The sequence below is a fragment of the Ixodes scapularis genome, unplaced genomic scaffold (genome assembly GCF_016920785.2).
Source record: "Ixodes scapularis isolate PalLabHiFi unplaced genomic scaffold, ASM1692078v2 PGA_scaffold9__187_contigs__length_104089568, whole genome shotgun sequence".
Taxonomy (NCBI): Eukaryota; Metazoa; Arthropoda; class Arachnida; order Ixodida; family Ixodidae; genus Ixodes; species Ixodes scapularis.
The window spans coordinates 42,732,509-42,747,243 of NW_024609884.1; the positions used below are offsets into that span (position 1 = coordinate 42,732,509).

General features: G+C 45.1%; 2 protein-coding genes across 3 annotated transcripts in view; both read right to left on the reverse strand.

The window, feature by feature from the left end:
* Window positions 1-2,817: 2,817 nt before the first annotated feature.
* Window positions 2,818-3,914, reverse strand: LOC121833705. Its single transcript, XM_042287207.1, has one exon. The coding sequence runs from the start codon at window positions 3,838-3,840 to the stop codon at window positions 2,875-2,877; it is 966 nt and encodes a 321-aa protein (XP_042143141.1). The 5' UTR covers window positions 3,841-3,914; the 3' UTR covers window positions 2,818-2,874.
* Window positions 3,915-9,941: 6,027 nt separating this feature from the next.
* The window catches only part of LOC115321415 (DDB1- and CUL4-associated factor 11), a 50,570-nt gene continuing 45,776 nt past the window's right edge, over window positions 9,942-14,735 (reverse strand). The window contains exons 16-17 of one of the 2 annotated variants that reach the window (XM_029981623.4): window positions 13,850-13,956; window positions 9,942-10,336 (exon numbers count right to left, since the gene is read on the reverse strand). In XM_029981623.4, coding sequence (XP_029837483.1) covers window positions 10,244-10,336; window positions 13,850-13,956 — 200 coding nt within the window. In that variant the 3' untranslated portion in view covers window positions 9,942-10,243. The remainder of the gene's footprint in view (window positions 10,337-13,849; window positions 13,957-14,735) is intronic. The other variant, XM_042287372.1, reaches the window with a different exon arrangement.

The following is a 14,735-nucleotide window of genomic DNA, read 5'->3' on the forward strand; positions in this document are numbered from 1 at the left end:
AAAAGTCCCTATACTCCGTGCTACTAGTTGTGTGCAGTGCATGCGAAGGCAACGGCAGGAGAAGAGAGAAAGGGCGAGCACTAGGAACGTTAGATGAGAGGAGGTTTCTCTCTTCTGCCCCAGCCTTCATAGTGCTCGCCCTGTCTCCCCTCGCCTGGCATTGCCTTCGCCCGTACTACACGCAACGCCGTGCGCAATGGCGTAGCTAGGACATCCGGCACCCGGGGCAACCACCAGAGGCAAAGTCGTGGGTCATCGAAAGCACACACTCATTACTAGAAATAGACAGAAAATATTATACCCATTTTTTGTAGCTTCTAAAAAGCTGCACAGCCACGTGACTTCCCAGTTCAGTTTCGAGCAGTAGCGGTTTTTTTTTTTTTTACTTTATTAAAAATATGAGCGACGCTGTAGAAAAATATTGAATGGGTAGTCTTCTGACACCATAATAAATCGCCTTGCAAAAAAAAATTTTTTTTTGGGGGGGTGTCAGTGTCCCTTTAACTGATCAGTTTAGAAAGAAACAGGACAGGGAAAGCACTTTACGTTGTTTCGAAAACAGGCTAAATTCGGACCCCGTTTCTAGGCTTCGGTTTTCTATCGGAGCGCATCTTTGCGCTAGCAGTCACGCCCCCCGGTGTCTGAGGCGCGAAGCTACCGCCTCGCCTCCTTCGTAGGACCGAGAGAAGCACGAGGGAAGCATGGCGCTCGTGCGTCGCGCGCCTTGGCCCCCGGCGCAAAAGATTCGCTTATGCGGAGCGCTAGAGCCACTAAATAAGCTGCGCTTAGAGTATCGGCACTCCGTTCCCCGACATTGTTGCGGGCGCAGCCATTTTGGCTCGTATGCAGGACAGACACAACGGCCGATCGTCATGATTCAAAAGTGCGACTTCCTGAGAATTAGATTCGGTGTTAGGAAGGTCATGTAATATTCCTTTGATCTGTCGCGAACGGTTTGAACATTTGTGGAGGACGGAAAAGCATTTCCTGTGATTTCAGATAAAGCTTCAGATAACTGCCAACCATGATTTTAAGACACAATATGGCCCAGTGTCGTTACTCTGAAGCGTAGCTTATTTAGTGGCACTACGGAGCGCAAGTTTGTCTGCTTCTTTTGCAGGGGTTGCGGTTCCGTCAGAACGACGCCGAGCTCTGATTGAAGGATAGTGGGTAGACCCCCAAGCAAGCTGCCTTGGGGTCTACCCACTATCCTTCAATCAGAGCCAACAAGAGCTCGGCGCCTGTCTGACGTCACCACAACCCCAGCAAAAGAAGCAGACAAACTCGCGCTCCACATGGAAATGCACCCAAATTTAGCGTTTTTCCTGAACACCGTAAAACGCTGGTCCTGCCTCACATCCATCTCTCCAACATTAGTGGTTTTCGATTCTGCTTATACTCCGTTTCAGCTGACGTCTGGACGCAGCTGACGCTACGAGCTATCCTATAGCCAATCTGGTTCCGAGGACGTAGCCCGTGATACACTTTCTGCGCGTCGCTGTGCCCCCTCTCCAAAGTCACGTGACAGTCACACGGCCTCGGACTTGCTCCAATGGCTCGTAGCATCCATTGTTCTCATTTGAACTATGTTTATTTTCACTAATTAAAAAGTTACCTAGTAAATGTAAGTGAATTGTTTAGCTAATTAGTGTTTTTGCAACCCTTGACGTCCGCCATGCTGGCAGCTTGTTCCCGGAATTTTTTTTCTTCATTACCTTATTTTTATGGATAATTGGAAGCCCTCCAAAATATGCCTTCCTTGCCTTTTCACTCCTGCGAAGTATCCAATCTACAGCAGACAATTTACTTTTCTCAAGGACTGAACTAGCGGCAAGCCCCTTTTAAGCACAACTTTAGGCGTGGAATCAAAGGTAAACAAAGTAATATTCCACTAAAATAACGTCCAAATTTTAGTACCAATTTTTTTTTTTTTTTTTTTGTCTGGTGGCTGCAATTAATCTGTGCAATCCTTGATTAAGCTAGAAAGAACTGGAATTCACATATAATTGTGCTCATCAAAGGCATTTAGCGTGTAGACAAAATCCTATAAAAATTCATAACCATATGGTTATATTCATATAACCACCAGGTTATATGAATATATAAATAAAAATCCAGCTAAATTTGAGGCAATTCCTAAGCATCCATCTGTCCACTGCTTGAGCTAAACTATATTATTACTGACCGGGCCCTCGAACATCATTGCGACGGTTAGCAAACTAGGAATATGACACAAACATTTAACCTGTACTGCAGCTTAATCCCCTTGATTAGTAAGCCTAGCTATACACATCGAGGGAATAAAAGAAATCGCTACCAATAACGCACGCAGTTGTCTGGACATTTTGAACTTTTTTTTTTTTTTTTTAACTTGAGAGAGTTGTTGCATTGACATTCAACGAGTTTTCATTTTCCCTTAAAATACCGGGCAAGCAGGCGTGCATCACCCACTCTGAAAGAATGTTCTTCGCCTACGCACGCTGCTGCCACGCAGCGAAGCGAGGAAGTTTTAGTAGACCGTGTTTCCCCCTTCGCTAAGCCTCTCCGCTACCCGGAACTCTACAGCCAAGGCCATCGGCACGCAGGCGCAGTGGCGGTTTCTTCGTTGCCGAGTTTTAGTAGGCGGAGTTCACACCGCGGCTGTCTATATTTGGGAGTGCACTAGCGCACCGGAGAAGCGCACTCAACGAAGCTAACTAAACCGCCCACACCATGAACACAAAGAAATATTGCCAAATACGTTCGATACGAAGGCTAATTCGAATCGACAATCGAAAGAATTGAAAATCCGCACAAATCCACCAAAAAACCGGAGGGAGAGAGAGAATAAACTTTATAAAAGCTTCATAAGATCCAGAACGCGGGTTCCTTCTCCTACGGCCGGCGTGGTGCCTCCCCTGCAGAGTGGCCGGACGGACTGGGCCGGGCGGCGACTTGCTCGGCTCTTGTGACCGCAGCGAGTTGAATAACGCAGTCGGAGCTGAGCAGCAGGGTCGTCCACTGAGTGTCTGGTTGTGTCAAATGTCGTGTGAGGGAAGACGGTGGGGGATCGGCCGGGCAGGACCAGAATATATGTTCGATCGTGGCCTTGTTGTATTCGTCGGCGTCCTTTGTTGGATCATAGCACTTGGTGCATCGGGCCTTGTATAGATCCGGGAGGTAGTGTCTGAGTGTCGCGGGGTTAGGAAGAGTATTCGTCTGAAGTTGTCGCCATAATACTTGTTGGCGTCTGTTGAGTGACTTATGTGGTGGTGGGTATATCTGGCGCTGTAATCTGTAGTGTTGTGTAATGTCATGAAAACCACGAACCGGTTCCTTATGCCATGGGATATCTCTCGGCTCGTTAGCAATCGGAATGGCCACGCCGACCGCCCCGCATGTCCCGGCCCGGCGAGTCGCATCTCGGGCCGCGGCGTGGGCCGCCTCGTTACCACCGACCCCCTGATGAGCCGGAGACCAGATTAATGTGATTGGGTGTGTGACTGGAGGGATGATGGATGATTTCAATGTTAGGAGCTTTGTTGCTGATCGAGAGACGCGACCTGAGCTGAAGCCGAGAATGGCCGTCTTGGAGTCACAGATTATGGTGCGTAACGACTCGGACGCGTGGTTGAGGGCCAGGCCGATTGCAGCTTCCTCCGCTCTGGTGGGGGAATCCTCCTTGACTGAGGCCATCACTACAATGCGCCCCGTCCCATCCACCACGGCCAGGGCATAGCGGTCCCGGTGTTCGCTGTAGTTAGCCGCGTCTACGAAGTATACGTCGGGACGCCCCGCGTACAGCTTGTGAAGGGCCTCCGCTCGGGCTTTGCGGCGTTGAATATGGAAAGTCGGGTTCATGTTCCTGGGTAAGGGTGGGATCCTGAGCCGAGACCTAATTTCGGTTGGTATCGGCACGATTAGAGACGCGGTATTTAGAGGTAGGGGTATGCCGAGCCTTTCGAGAACCGCTCGTCCGGTTCTGGTGCCCGCCAGACGTAGCATCTGAGCAGAGCGGTGCGCCTCAAGCAGCTCGTCTACTGTGTTGTGTAGTCCTAGAGCCATGAGGCGGACAGTTGGTGTTTTGGTGTTTGGGGGGACAGGCCAGTGCTGATTTGTACGCCGACCGGAGAAGCAGATCGCATTTGTTCCTGTCGGTCTTTCTTAATAGTAGATACCGTAAGGAGTATAGGAAGCGGGACTCCACGAAAGCCTTGATGAGTCTCACAATGTCTGCTTCCTTTACTCCTCCGCGTCTGTTGGATATGCGTCTGATGAGTCTAACAGTCTGGTGGGTGATCGAGTGTAATTTTAGCATTACGTCCGTGTTTGGTTTGAAGCAATGAAAGATTAAGCCCAGTATTCTGATGGTTCTGACCCCCGGTATGGGTTGGTCGCCTACCCTCAGGTCCAGTCGCTGTACTGAGCCTTCTGTGTCAGTGAGACGTGCGCTCTCGTCCTTGATTAGCTGTTCTGATTTAAGCGGAGAGATGTCGAGCCCTAAATTCGCGACATATTCATATGTGACGTCTATGGCTGTCTGAAGCGTCTCCTCCATGTCCGCGTCACTGCCCTTGTTGGTCCACAGCGTGATGTCGTCTGCGTAAATAGAGTGACCAAGTCTGGGTATAGTGGCCAGCTTACTCGGGAGGTACAGCATGGCTATGTTGAATAGCATAGGGGACAGGACCGCTCCTTGCGGAGTGCCTCTGTCCCCTGTGAGTATGGGGTCTGACGTGTATCCCGCGACTGAAATTTCTATCGTACGGTTTTCGAGGAACGACTGCACGTACGCGAAAAAGCGTTCGCCCAGCCCCAAATTATTTATGTTGGATAGGACTGCCGTGTGCCGTATGTTGTCAAAGGCTCTGTGCAAGTCAAGCCCCACCACAACCCTTTTGTTTCGGCGCGGCTCGATTACCTCCGACTGGAGTTGGAGAAGGATGTCTTGCGTCGTTCCTTTCCACTGTAAAGCAACAATCCCGATGCAACTCTTTGCGCGAGCGGCTTCACAGCCGATTTACGAACCTAGGTTAGCGCCCCCCCCCCCCCCCCCCCCCCCAACATTCATTCATTCTTTTACACTCCAACATTGGAGTACACTGATCAAGATACGGGAGGAAGCAATTTCTAAGCATGGAAGACAACCACGCAAATGATTTGAGAGCAAGCACGAACCACCACGCCAGTAAATATGGCCGGGGGCAATCACCGTGGCATTCTGCACTCCTTCAAGCACTCTGGAGGCTGCGCATTCACGAAACCATCGGCTGGCAGCTGTTGGGTGGTGTGGCGAGTAAAAGCGGCCAGCCGATCAATCGAACCAGGTGTACTATTGTTCTAGAAATTGTTTTATCACTGACACCTAAAACAAACACAAGCTACCAAAGAAGAAAAGAAAAAAAGTTACAAGACTTCATAGTGAAAGATGTAGAATATATTTATTAAATCCAAAACCTAAAGTATAGACAGCCTCCAAGTATACCTACAGCCACATGAAAAAATACCGATATAACTGGAGGGTTTCAGTGCTCACAAGGGCATCTACCTTATTTTCAGTTTTTTTTTAAAGTTAGCGCGCACACGCAGGCAATTTCTTTTTTTAAAGGGACCCTGAAAGCATGTTTAGACAAATCATTAAAAAAAAACACGGCAAAAAAAAAAAAAAAAAACTTCTTTTTTTTTTTTTTTTTGCAGCAATCGGTTATTTTTGCACGTGAAAAATCAGTTTGTCTCCGTGGCGTTTTGCTGTTCATTGGACAGTCGCAGATAGTAGTAGCTCAGCCAATTTCAAAACTGACTCGAGCTACCATCAAGCGGTTCAAAATGCTCCGGTGAGGGGACAGAACCAAAACAATCAAAGAAAAAAGTTGAAAAGAAAGTAGAGGATACTCTCAGAACTCGCTATCAATCGCCAAAACGTGCCTCCCCCCCCCCCCCCCCCCCCCCCCAAAAAAAAAAAAAAAAATTCAACGGACAGCGTTACTTTTTTAGGGTAAAGGTTGGCTCGCGCACTAGCGCGAGTCCGCCCGAGTGCGACTGCAACGTCGCAAGCCGCTGCAACGTCGCAAGTCGGACTCGCGCAACTGTGCGAAGCACCCTTTACGCTTTGGCTCGTCAGCAGCGCACTTTCAGGGACATAATCAGCAAATATACAAAGACTAAATTAATTACAAAGTCCCTCAAAAAAAAAAAAAAAAAAAAAGACCGCTAAAATTTTATTTTCGGCGCTACAACTGTCGGTCAGTTTAGTAGTAAATAGGGAATTGTAGTAGACCGTTTTTCTCCTCCGCTACAGTATCCCTGAAGAAAACGCCGCACCTGCGCACGCGCGCCGCCAGTCTGCATAGTTCAATGTCTTGTGGCGGATTACGGAGCGCTATCTGGGTGCTTAGCGGGCTGCGGGAACCGGTCTACTACAATTCCCCAATATCGGGCATGAATGAAACACGAATGGTGGAGCGCGTACCACCGAGGCCTTCGATACACGCTACGCCATCTAGAGACCCCTAGGAACTGATAAAACTACGGAGTGAAGGAGGTTACTCCGACGTGGGCACGAAAATGAAATACACACTCTCTCGCAGCCTCCCTTTCCACACCGCAGTTTTATTACGGCCACTTCAGGTAGCGCAGCATGTGCCACCGTTCGCGTTTCATTGGGGCCCGATAGTATGTCACTAGAACATTTATGAAGCCGATTGTCAATGCTACCACTGTCCATGAGAATTCCTTTGAATAAAAAGAAACCGTTTAGGGAGACTGCTGACCAAAATAATACCCCCCCTCCCCCGAAAGGCAAATTCAGCGGAGCAGCTCTTAAAACTGCGACACCACTGATGACCACGACTCGTTGGCTTTGAAGGTAGCACAATTTCACCGAATCAATTATTTTCAAAAATTAGATGCACCGCTCCAGTTTTACGATATGATGCATAACCAGTTCTTGAAGATTTAAACACATTGGACGAACCATGTTTTGCTGATTCTGACAGCAAACGGAAAGATAGCTGCATTACTTAGTTATGTTAAAAGGGACCACGAAACACTTTTCGCGATTTTGTTTAATGTTAATTGGACGTTTATAGTCAGACATGCCTTTCCTCTAAGTTTCCACACCGTAACTGGCGTCAAAGGTTAATCGAGCACGCGAACCTCCTCCACCATTGGCCAGAACTAGCAAGAACAAGCCAATAAGCTGTCAGTGTTCATTCGCCAAAGCGCCGTTCACACATGCGCAGCCGAGTCCTAAGACGTTGCAAGAGGCTGAAAAACCGGTCTGGTCGCTCTCGGTCGTACACGGTTGTCAATGTGTGAACGGCGCTTAACTCGTGCCGCCAAAGGTCATTGCAGCCTGGGCCGACAACGCGTCTCGATGACAATTTTCAGAGTACGACCTGTGCTTCGGACATTGCTAGAGTTCGGCGTCATGATGACACAGTGTTCGTGTCCAACAAGCGAGTCACATTCGGCCGTCATGCATTCGGAACTGTTGAGACCTGGGCTTATCACAACAGTCGGAAAGCTTTCTGTGCCAAAGAGAGAGAGAGAGAGGAAAAAAAGACTGCTCGTATGTTTTTAATTTTCACGTCAGAAATTATGTTTTGGGCTCCTGGTCCTCATGTGCTAGTTAGTTCTCATGCGTCCCATATAAGATTTAAGTTTGCACCCGATATTGTTTTCATGGTTCCTTTAACTGTTCTATACTTTCTTGTAGAGCGGAGTTCAACATAGAAATCCCACTACTATACTTTCTTGTACAGCAATGGGATATCTGTTGAATTCAGATGTCCTGGCCAAAATTAAATCGACTCCTGCACTTACCTCACGGCTGCAGTTAGTAGTAAAAAAAACCCAGATAATTAGAATATATTAAGTGCCACTTCGAGCTAATATCACCACCAGGTTGAAATTTCCAGTTTAACGTCCGTTCACATATACATAAAATATAGCTCTCAAAAAAGCTCATAGCCCAACCAGAATTTGATCTAAAGTCTTCTGGAATGATAAAGTAGGCGACTGTAAGTGCATCCAAAAGCGATCTGTACACGGCAATGCACACATTGCTCATCCGAGTTTGAAAACACGGCAGCATGAACAATAAAGCAGCTATAAAGAAACTATTTCCACACAGAGCAAAACTGTACATTTGTTTGACAGCACGAAGCCAAAGCAGCAGGTAGAAAATATGAAAGCCTATTGGCTCCACTATGCACTCGCACTGGACCGTAGTGGGCCAAAATATGCACCAGATAGAGTATCCCATAACACTACCAGAAACAGTTACTTCTCAACATAAAGACACATGGTCATCTGCAAACCTTGGTCTGTCATTCTTAGGTGCACAAACCATTTGAAAAACAATCCTCTTAACACCATAGGCATAGACAGAACCTTTCGCATAGCTTTCACACGAACATGATCATTCCACTGTAGCTTCCACACAGCAAAGCTTTCTCTGCAACCATGTGCAGCTATCGCAACATACCCTGTCCTGAAACAAGTCCATAAGATGAAGTGCCAAGTGTTTTGATGTACCAAAGCTCACCAGAGTTACGTTATGCAACACCAATGAATAACTTGGTTTTGTTGCGTTCTGAAAAGTTAACCCAAATGAAACATTATCCGAATTTTCAGGGGAAGCATTGGAAGACAACTGTGAGTATAGACCCACAAAGTTGCCTACCATGCCATTTGTTTGAGTCATAATTAGGAAATAGGAAAGTTTCAAAAGAATGACTAAGAGTAAAGCTAGAACTATAATTGCACCATCACCGTTGCACCCAAACTAGGCTTATGAAAAAAATAAAATAAAAAGTCACTAAAAACACTTTGCAAGTGCACACTCAATTTGATCAGTTTCTAGAAAATTCTGAGTGGGCATACCTCACAGCTGGTAATCTTTTCAGAACAGCACTTATCAGGATCATAAGCTTAATTTTTTTTTTTAATATCATATTCGCACGCAAAATAATAAGCAAGTTAAAAGCACATTGCACCAAACATTTTTGGGAAACGTGCTAGAAAAAATAAAGGATGAATTTACACTTGGCAAAAATATAAAGATTCGGGAGATCCAAGCTGAGGTCCAGCAAGAAACGCACTGCGACCTCGTTCAATATTTCGACTTATCACACACGCTTCCTTTAAGAACCAGTAATACCGGATGAAAAAAAAAAAGCACAGCGTGGTATGCATAAATTTGCATTTACCGTAAAATACCAAAGAAGCGCCCAATTCATTCAAGCGCCCACTTCATTCAAGCGCCCACTATTAACAACATTTCCCAAACTTGGGAATTTTTGCAAGTTATAGATTAAGTGCCCGATTTGACCGGACAAGTGCCCATGTCTACAGGGTGAAACAAGGAGACGCCAGGCTCTTTAAATCGATCGGAAAATTCGGTTTCTTAACCTATCGCGCTACGACTTTTTGCAGCGTTGCCCACAGATGGTGCATTTTTTTTGTAAAATTTGCGAAGAGCGAACTTACCTGAGGAAAAAGTAAAGAAAGAAAAAGGCTTAACTCCTATTGAAACGCAGCGACGCCACCGGTCTGCAAACAATACGGTGCCATTTCGCACGGGAGACAAGAGATGGCGCAAGCGGTCGCGACGCCAACTGCCGCCAACGAACGAGCAGACGACGCCGAGAGCCGGCCCTTTTGCAGACAAGGAACTGCAGTTCCTTGCTGTTACCGCGCCTGTTTTTTTTGTTTCTGCGACTGTCGCCGCCTGCGGAACGCGCGCCGCTTTTGAGTTGAAAAGATTGTCTGCTAAAAAGGCCTGCTCTCGGAGCCGTATGCTCGTTCGTTGGCGGCGTTTGTTGCGCCATCTCTTGTCTCCCATGCGAAACGGCACCGTGTTGTTTGCAGACCGGTGGCGTCGCTGCGTTTCCATAGGAGCTAAGCCTTTTTCTTTCTTTACTTTTTCCTCAGGTAAGTTCGTTCTTCGCAAATTTTACAAAAAAAAAATGCACCACCTGTGGGCAACGCTGCACAAAGTTGTAGCGCGATAGGTTAAGAAACCGAATTTTCTGGTTGATTTAAAGAGACTGGCGTCTCCTTGTTTCACCCTGTAGATTAACCCAGCTTTCAGTGAAAACGGGGCGGGCTCTCCCCCGATATTTTACAGTAGCTGTGTGATGGATCTCTAACAATGAATACTTTTCAGGTCCCAGTGAAATGATTACCAGCACTGCAACACTGACATAAGGCTTGAATGAGAAAAACAAGGAGCTGTCTCGGCAGCTCTCCAGATGTAGGTTTACTGTTGTCTTGCAGAACGAGTGCGTTTCCCCCGGCCTTTCTTGCTGTCTGGGTCACTGCTGTACACCCACTCGCAGATAGCCCCATCCCACTGGAAGAATAGGCCACTTGTTACTTTCACACCTATATGGTATTCAGCAATTTCACTCTGTCGAGCATGCTATAGCCATGCCTCAGGTTTCACAACCCTTTAGCAGCATGCTAAAGCAAACAAAAGTCACACGCTAAAAAACATTGCAATACACTCAAACTGCATACTATTCGTGACTCCAGCAAAACGGACGGCACCTGGTGGGAAAACAATGAACTGGCCAGAACAGGTCCTTTCACGATTTCTGCTAGTCTCTTGTGGCTTCTCCGATAGCATGTGTTCAGCGATTGATGCGATGGCCACCAAAGTAAAGCAAGGGAAGTTGTGTTGGCTGCGTCTACAGCAACGAGAACAGCAGCAGGGAAAACCGTGACTCATAATAGCCTAACAAATTACCGTGGTTGCTCAAGTAATAGCCGCACCTCTTAATAACGAGGCCTTTGCACTTATTTTCCAGCAGGACACACATACAGGCAATCATTGCGGTCTGCAGAAAAGATGCAACGAATAACGAGGTCAGGAACATGATTCTCCATAAAAACACGATCTGAGCAGATAGCATTTTCGCGTGAAGACGTTATCTTTGTCCCGTGAATAGCTGCCATTTTTCTGCCGATCGTGGTGATTTGCTATCGCCGTGCTCCGTGGGAAAGCAGACCCAGAGGCTTTCTTCATAAACAGTGCGGCTATTACTCGAGCAAATACGGTATGTGCACCTTGCATTGCTTTTCATGTTGTAAAGGATGAAGTTTTCCCCGGTGACTCTGTCATTACTGCCATGTCATCGCGTTACTTAGGTCAGCCTAGGTCGCCCTGAACATAACCTATACAATCACATAAGCCAGACATTGAGTGTTCAGCACTTATCAACATTTTCAAGCACGGTAGCGGAACAGTATGTAGTCTTTTTATCGATTCCCCAAAGAAGGCTAAGCCTCTGGAAGCTCATCTACGCCAACACAACTGCCAACACACTGCTGCAGATCTTGTATGTACTAATAAAAATCAAGGTAAATCATTTTGAAGCCAATGGTTGCCTGCTTCAACCCAAGCATTGTGCATTAAGCATTGTGCATTAAGCATTGTGCATTGAGCACTGTGCAATGAGCTGGCACATGCCATGGCATGAACTGTTTATGGCCGCCATATTTGTTAAAAGTGGCATCCTCTACAGGTTGCTGGAGCCACGAATAGACTAACTGCTCAATTAAGGTTATGAGTGTGAACTTGTTTTGCTTTGGAATACATATGGGTACTGGGAAATGGATCTAAATCCATCAGTTATATACAAAGTCTGAAGCCCTTACTTCCTTGTGAGCCTAAGGTCAACTAAGTTTAATAAACAGCTCAATATTTAAGAAGGGCAGGCAAAATCAGTCATTACCACTATCAGTTATTCCCAACAATGCAGTATATGAGATCCTATGACACTTAAGTCCTACAATATTAACCCCAAAAACACTGGATGCCATATGTGGATATGATTTTTAGAAAGTATGGGCATATGGAACCTCACACATTCTAGAGCATGCAGTGATGAAACTGCCGAAAGCTTTTATTGCAGAGACTTGTTACTGGAGAAAACACTTTCACTTTTGGTGTGGATAGTTTAGATGTCACTCAAGTAATATTTTGCTACAATTAATGAGTTCTTGACACACACAAGATTGAGGAAACTCTAGGAGATCACTAAGAAAATTTTCCACTGGTCTAAGGTGAAGTTAGCTTCTCCGAATTGCATAGGAGTACTTTTGTGCACAACACCAGTATGCTGCAGAGAAGCACACAGAAACAGCATGCAGGATAACAACCTTCCACGATTTTGAACAGCTCCTGAACGTTTGTTTCAAATCCTGAGGTTATATTGCAAGCTTCTCCCTAAGAGAATGCTTTCACTCTCATTACTTCTATAAAACACCTGGTTTAATGGTTCTATTGAATGATTCAAACTGAATAGTGCCACTGAAATGGGTTCGCAAAACCCATACGATGAAGGCACTACAGCATACACTAGAAAGAAGAAATGACCTGAGCATGCAAAGCTCATTTGAGCTGGGTATGTTCATAGTCTATTCGTGATACTAAAAAGAGTGTTTGTTTTGAACTGACTGACTGAGTTGTTTTACAAAAAATGGTGACTATTCCATGGACTGCACACATCACCACCAGGTAGGTAATATAGTTAAATTTGTTAATTAACATTTTCATTATTGACTTTAGAGGTAATATTGAAACTGCAGTTTTGAAGGTAGCCATTCTAGAGGCTAGACCAATTTTTAATGTGCTTCAAGATGTTTATCTTCTTTTTTTTTTTTTCTTCTTCGTGACCCAATTCCAATACTATATTCGGTGACAAGTAAATAGTGCATGAAAAGCTTGTCCCACAAAGCCCTCCACTTTTCCCAGTTTAACCGAGTGAATGTTGGAGAGGAGGCAAGTCCCTCCTTGTCTTCTCTCTGTCATTTGCTTTGCTAAAGTGGAAAGTGTGAAGGGCTTTGTGGGAAGAGCTTGTTCTCTACTATAAACCTGTCCACAACTTTCCTACAATTATGAATAAACCAGTCTCTCCTACAATGATGAATAAACTCTAACATGCACTGGTCAGAAATCAGTCTGGTAAATCAAGCAGTGGCAACTGTGCAACGTTACAGCACCTGTTGTTTTACAGTGCATGTACTATGCCTCCTGATCCAATCAAGTGGAAATGCACCAAAAAATGACTCTTTTACTAAGAGTGCATGTCTGTCTGTGTACCTTGCTCATGATAATGGGTCATCTATGTTCTTGCTTAATAAGATAAACTATGCCATGAGTACATTAGTAACTATGCATCACCATGGGCAGGACTACACTCTCAGACTACCATATTTACTTGAGTAATAGCCGCACTGTTTATAAAGAAAACCTGAGGGTTTGTTTTTCCACGAAGCACGCAGATCGCCAATCACCGCGATCAACAGAATGATTCAAGCTGTTCGCAGGACAGAGATAACACCTTCGTGCAAAGATATCATTTGTGAAGATTGCATTTGTATGGAGAATCGTGTTCTCCATCTGGTTATTCGCTATGTTATTTATGCGCAACGCAACGTTTGGCTGTATATGTGTTCTGTGGGGAAGAGCACTTGAGGGCCTTGTTCATAAATAGTGCGGCTATTACTCGAGTAAATACGGTATACCTCCGAATGTCTCAACTGAAAAGTGTGACCTACAAAAAGATATTAGGCACAATATTTCAAATGCTCATGATTCAATAGGCTCCTATAAATTAGAATGACAGGCCACGTGCACCATGACAGGCTTGCCCTATAGTCAAGTAATTACAGCAGTAGAAACTGATGAATACTTCGAGGTAATTGTATTAGAACTGTAATCATACTCACAGGGATTTATAGCCCCTGCAATCATCAGAAGGGCTTAGACACAAAAATAAAAGATAACCACATATTCTTGGCAACAAACCACACCAACTGTGAACTCGCACTAAAGAGAAACCACAAAAAGCAAACCTACCGATGAGCTCACAAGCACAGGCAGATTCGGATGCCAAGAAACATCCCTCACGCACCCCCTGTGGCCAGACAGGACAGTGGCCACCTTACCAGTCAGCAGGTCATACACTGCAACGAGAAAGGCCAACCCACCCAGCTGTATATTCCCTAAACCTCATTCCATTACATTTATACTCACTGTTATCACCTAAAGCATTTGATGTGCAGTCGCCAACCAACTTTTCAAACAGCTTCATTTTGGGTGCACTCAATTATTCTGACCTCTTTGTGCAAGTCATTCACCGTGTGCAGTTGAAGGGACACTGCAGGCTAAAGGTTTAACTGCCTGAACAAGCCACATATGTCAAAAGATGCATCCTCTCCGTCCACCCGAATTAAAACAAAATTTAGTTAGCGCTATCTTAATATAGTGAGAAACATTTTTACTTAGGAGCGATATTGTGTGTTTTTTCACCAAGGTAGGTAAAAACAAATCATGCATTTTTTTTAGGTAGAATATAATTTATTTATTTTATTTAAATAAATGTTTTTATACACCAGGTGTTTCAGCGAAGACTGACGAAAATTCCTCAAATTACTGTATTCCAGGTAAAAAAATAATTTTCTCAAGAACGCACGACTCGTTCATGCGGTCCTGAGAAAATTATTTTTTTACTTGGAATACACTAATTTGAGGAATGTTCGTGCAGATGTAAAAAAATGTGAGAAAATTACTAATTAGTTTACTAATTATTTCGAAATGACTAATTAGCATTTTAATTAGTGAAAATATACACATGGTTCCAACTAGAAACTTGCTGAGCATCATCAAAAACTATTAAATCAGTAATTTGCAGAAAGACTGAGCGCATGAGAAGCGTAATAGTGCGCTAAAGTTACCACTTGTG

Excerpts from the sequence above, each read along its gene's own strand:
- LOC121833705 (XM_042287207.1), bottom strand. The coding sequence starts at position 3,840 with ATGAACCCGACTTTCCATATTCAACGCCGCAAAGCCCGAGCGGAGGCC.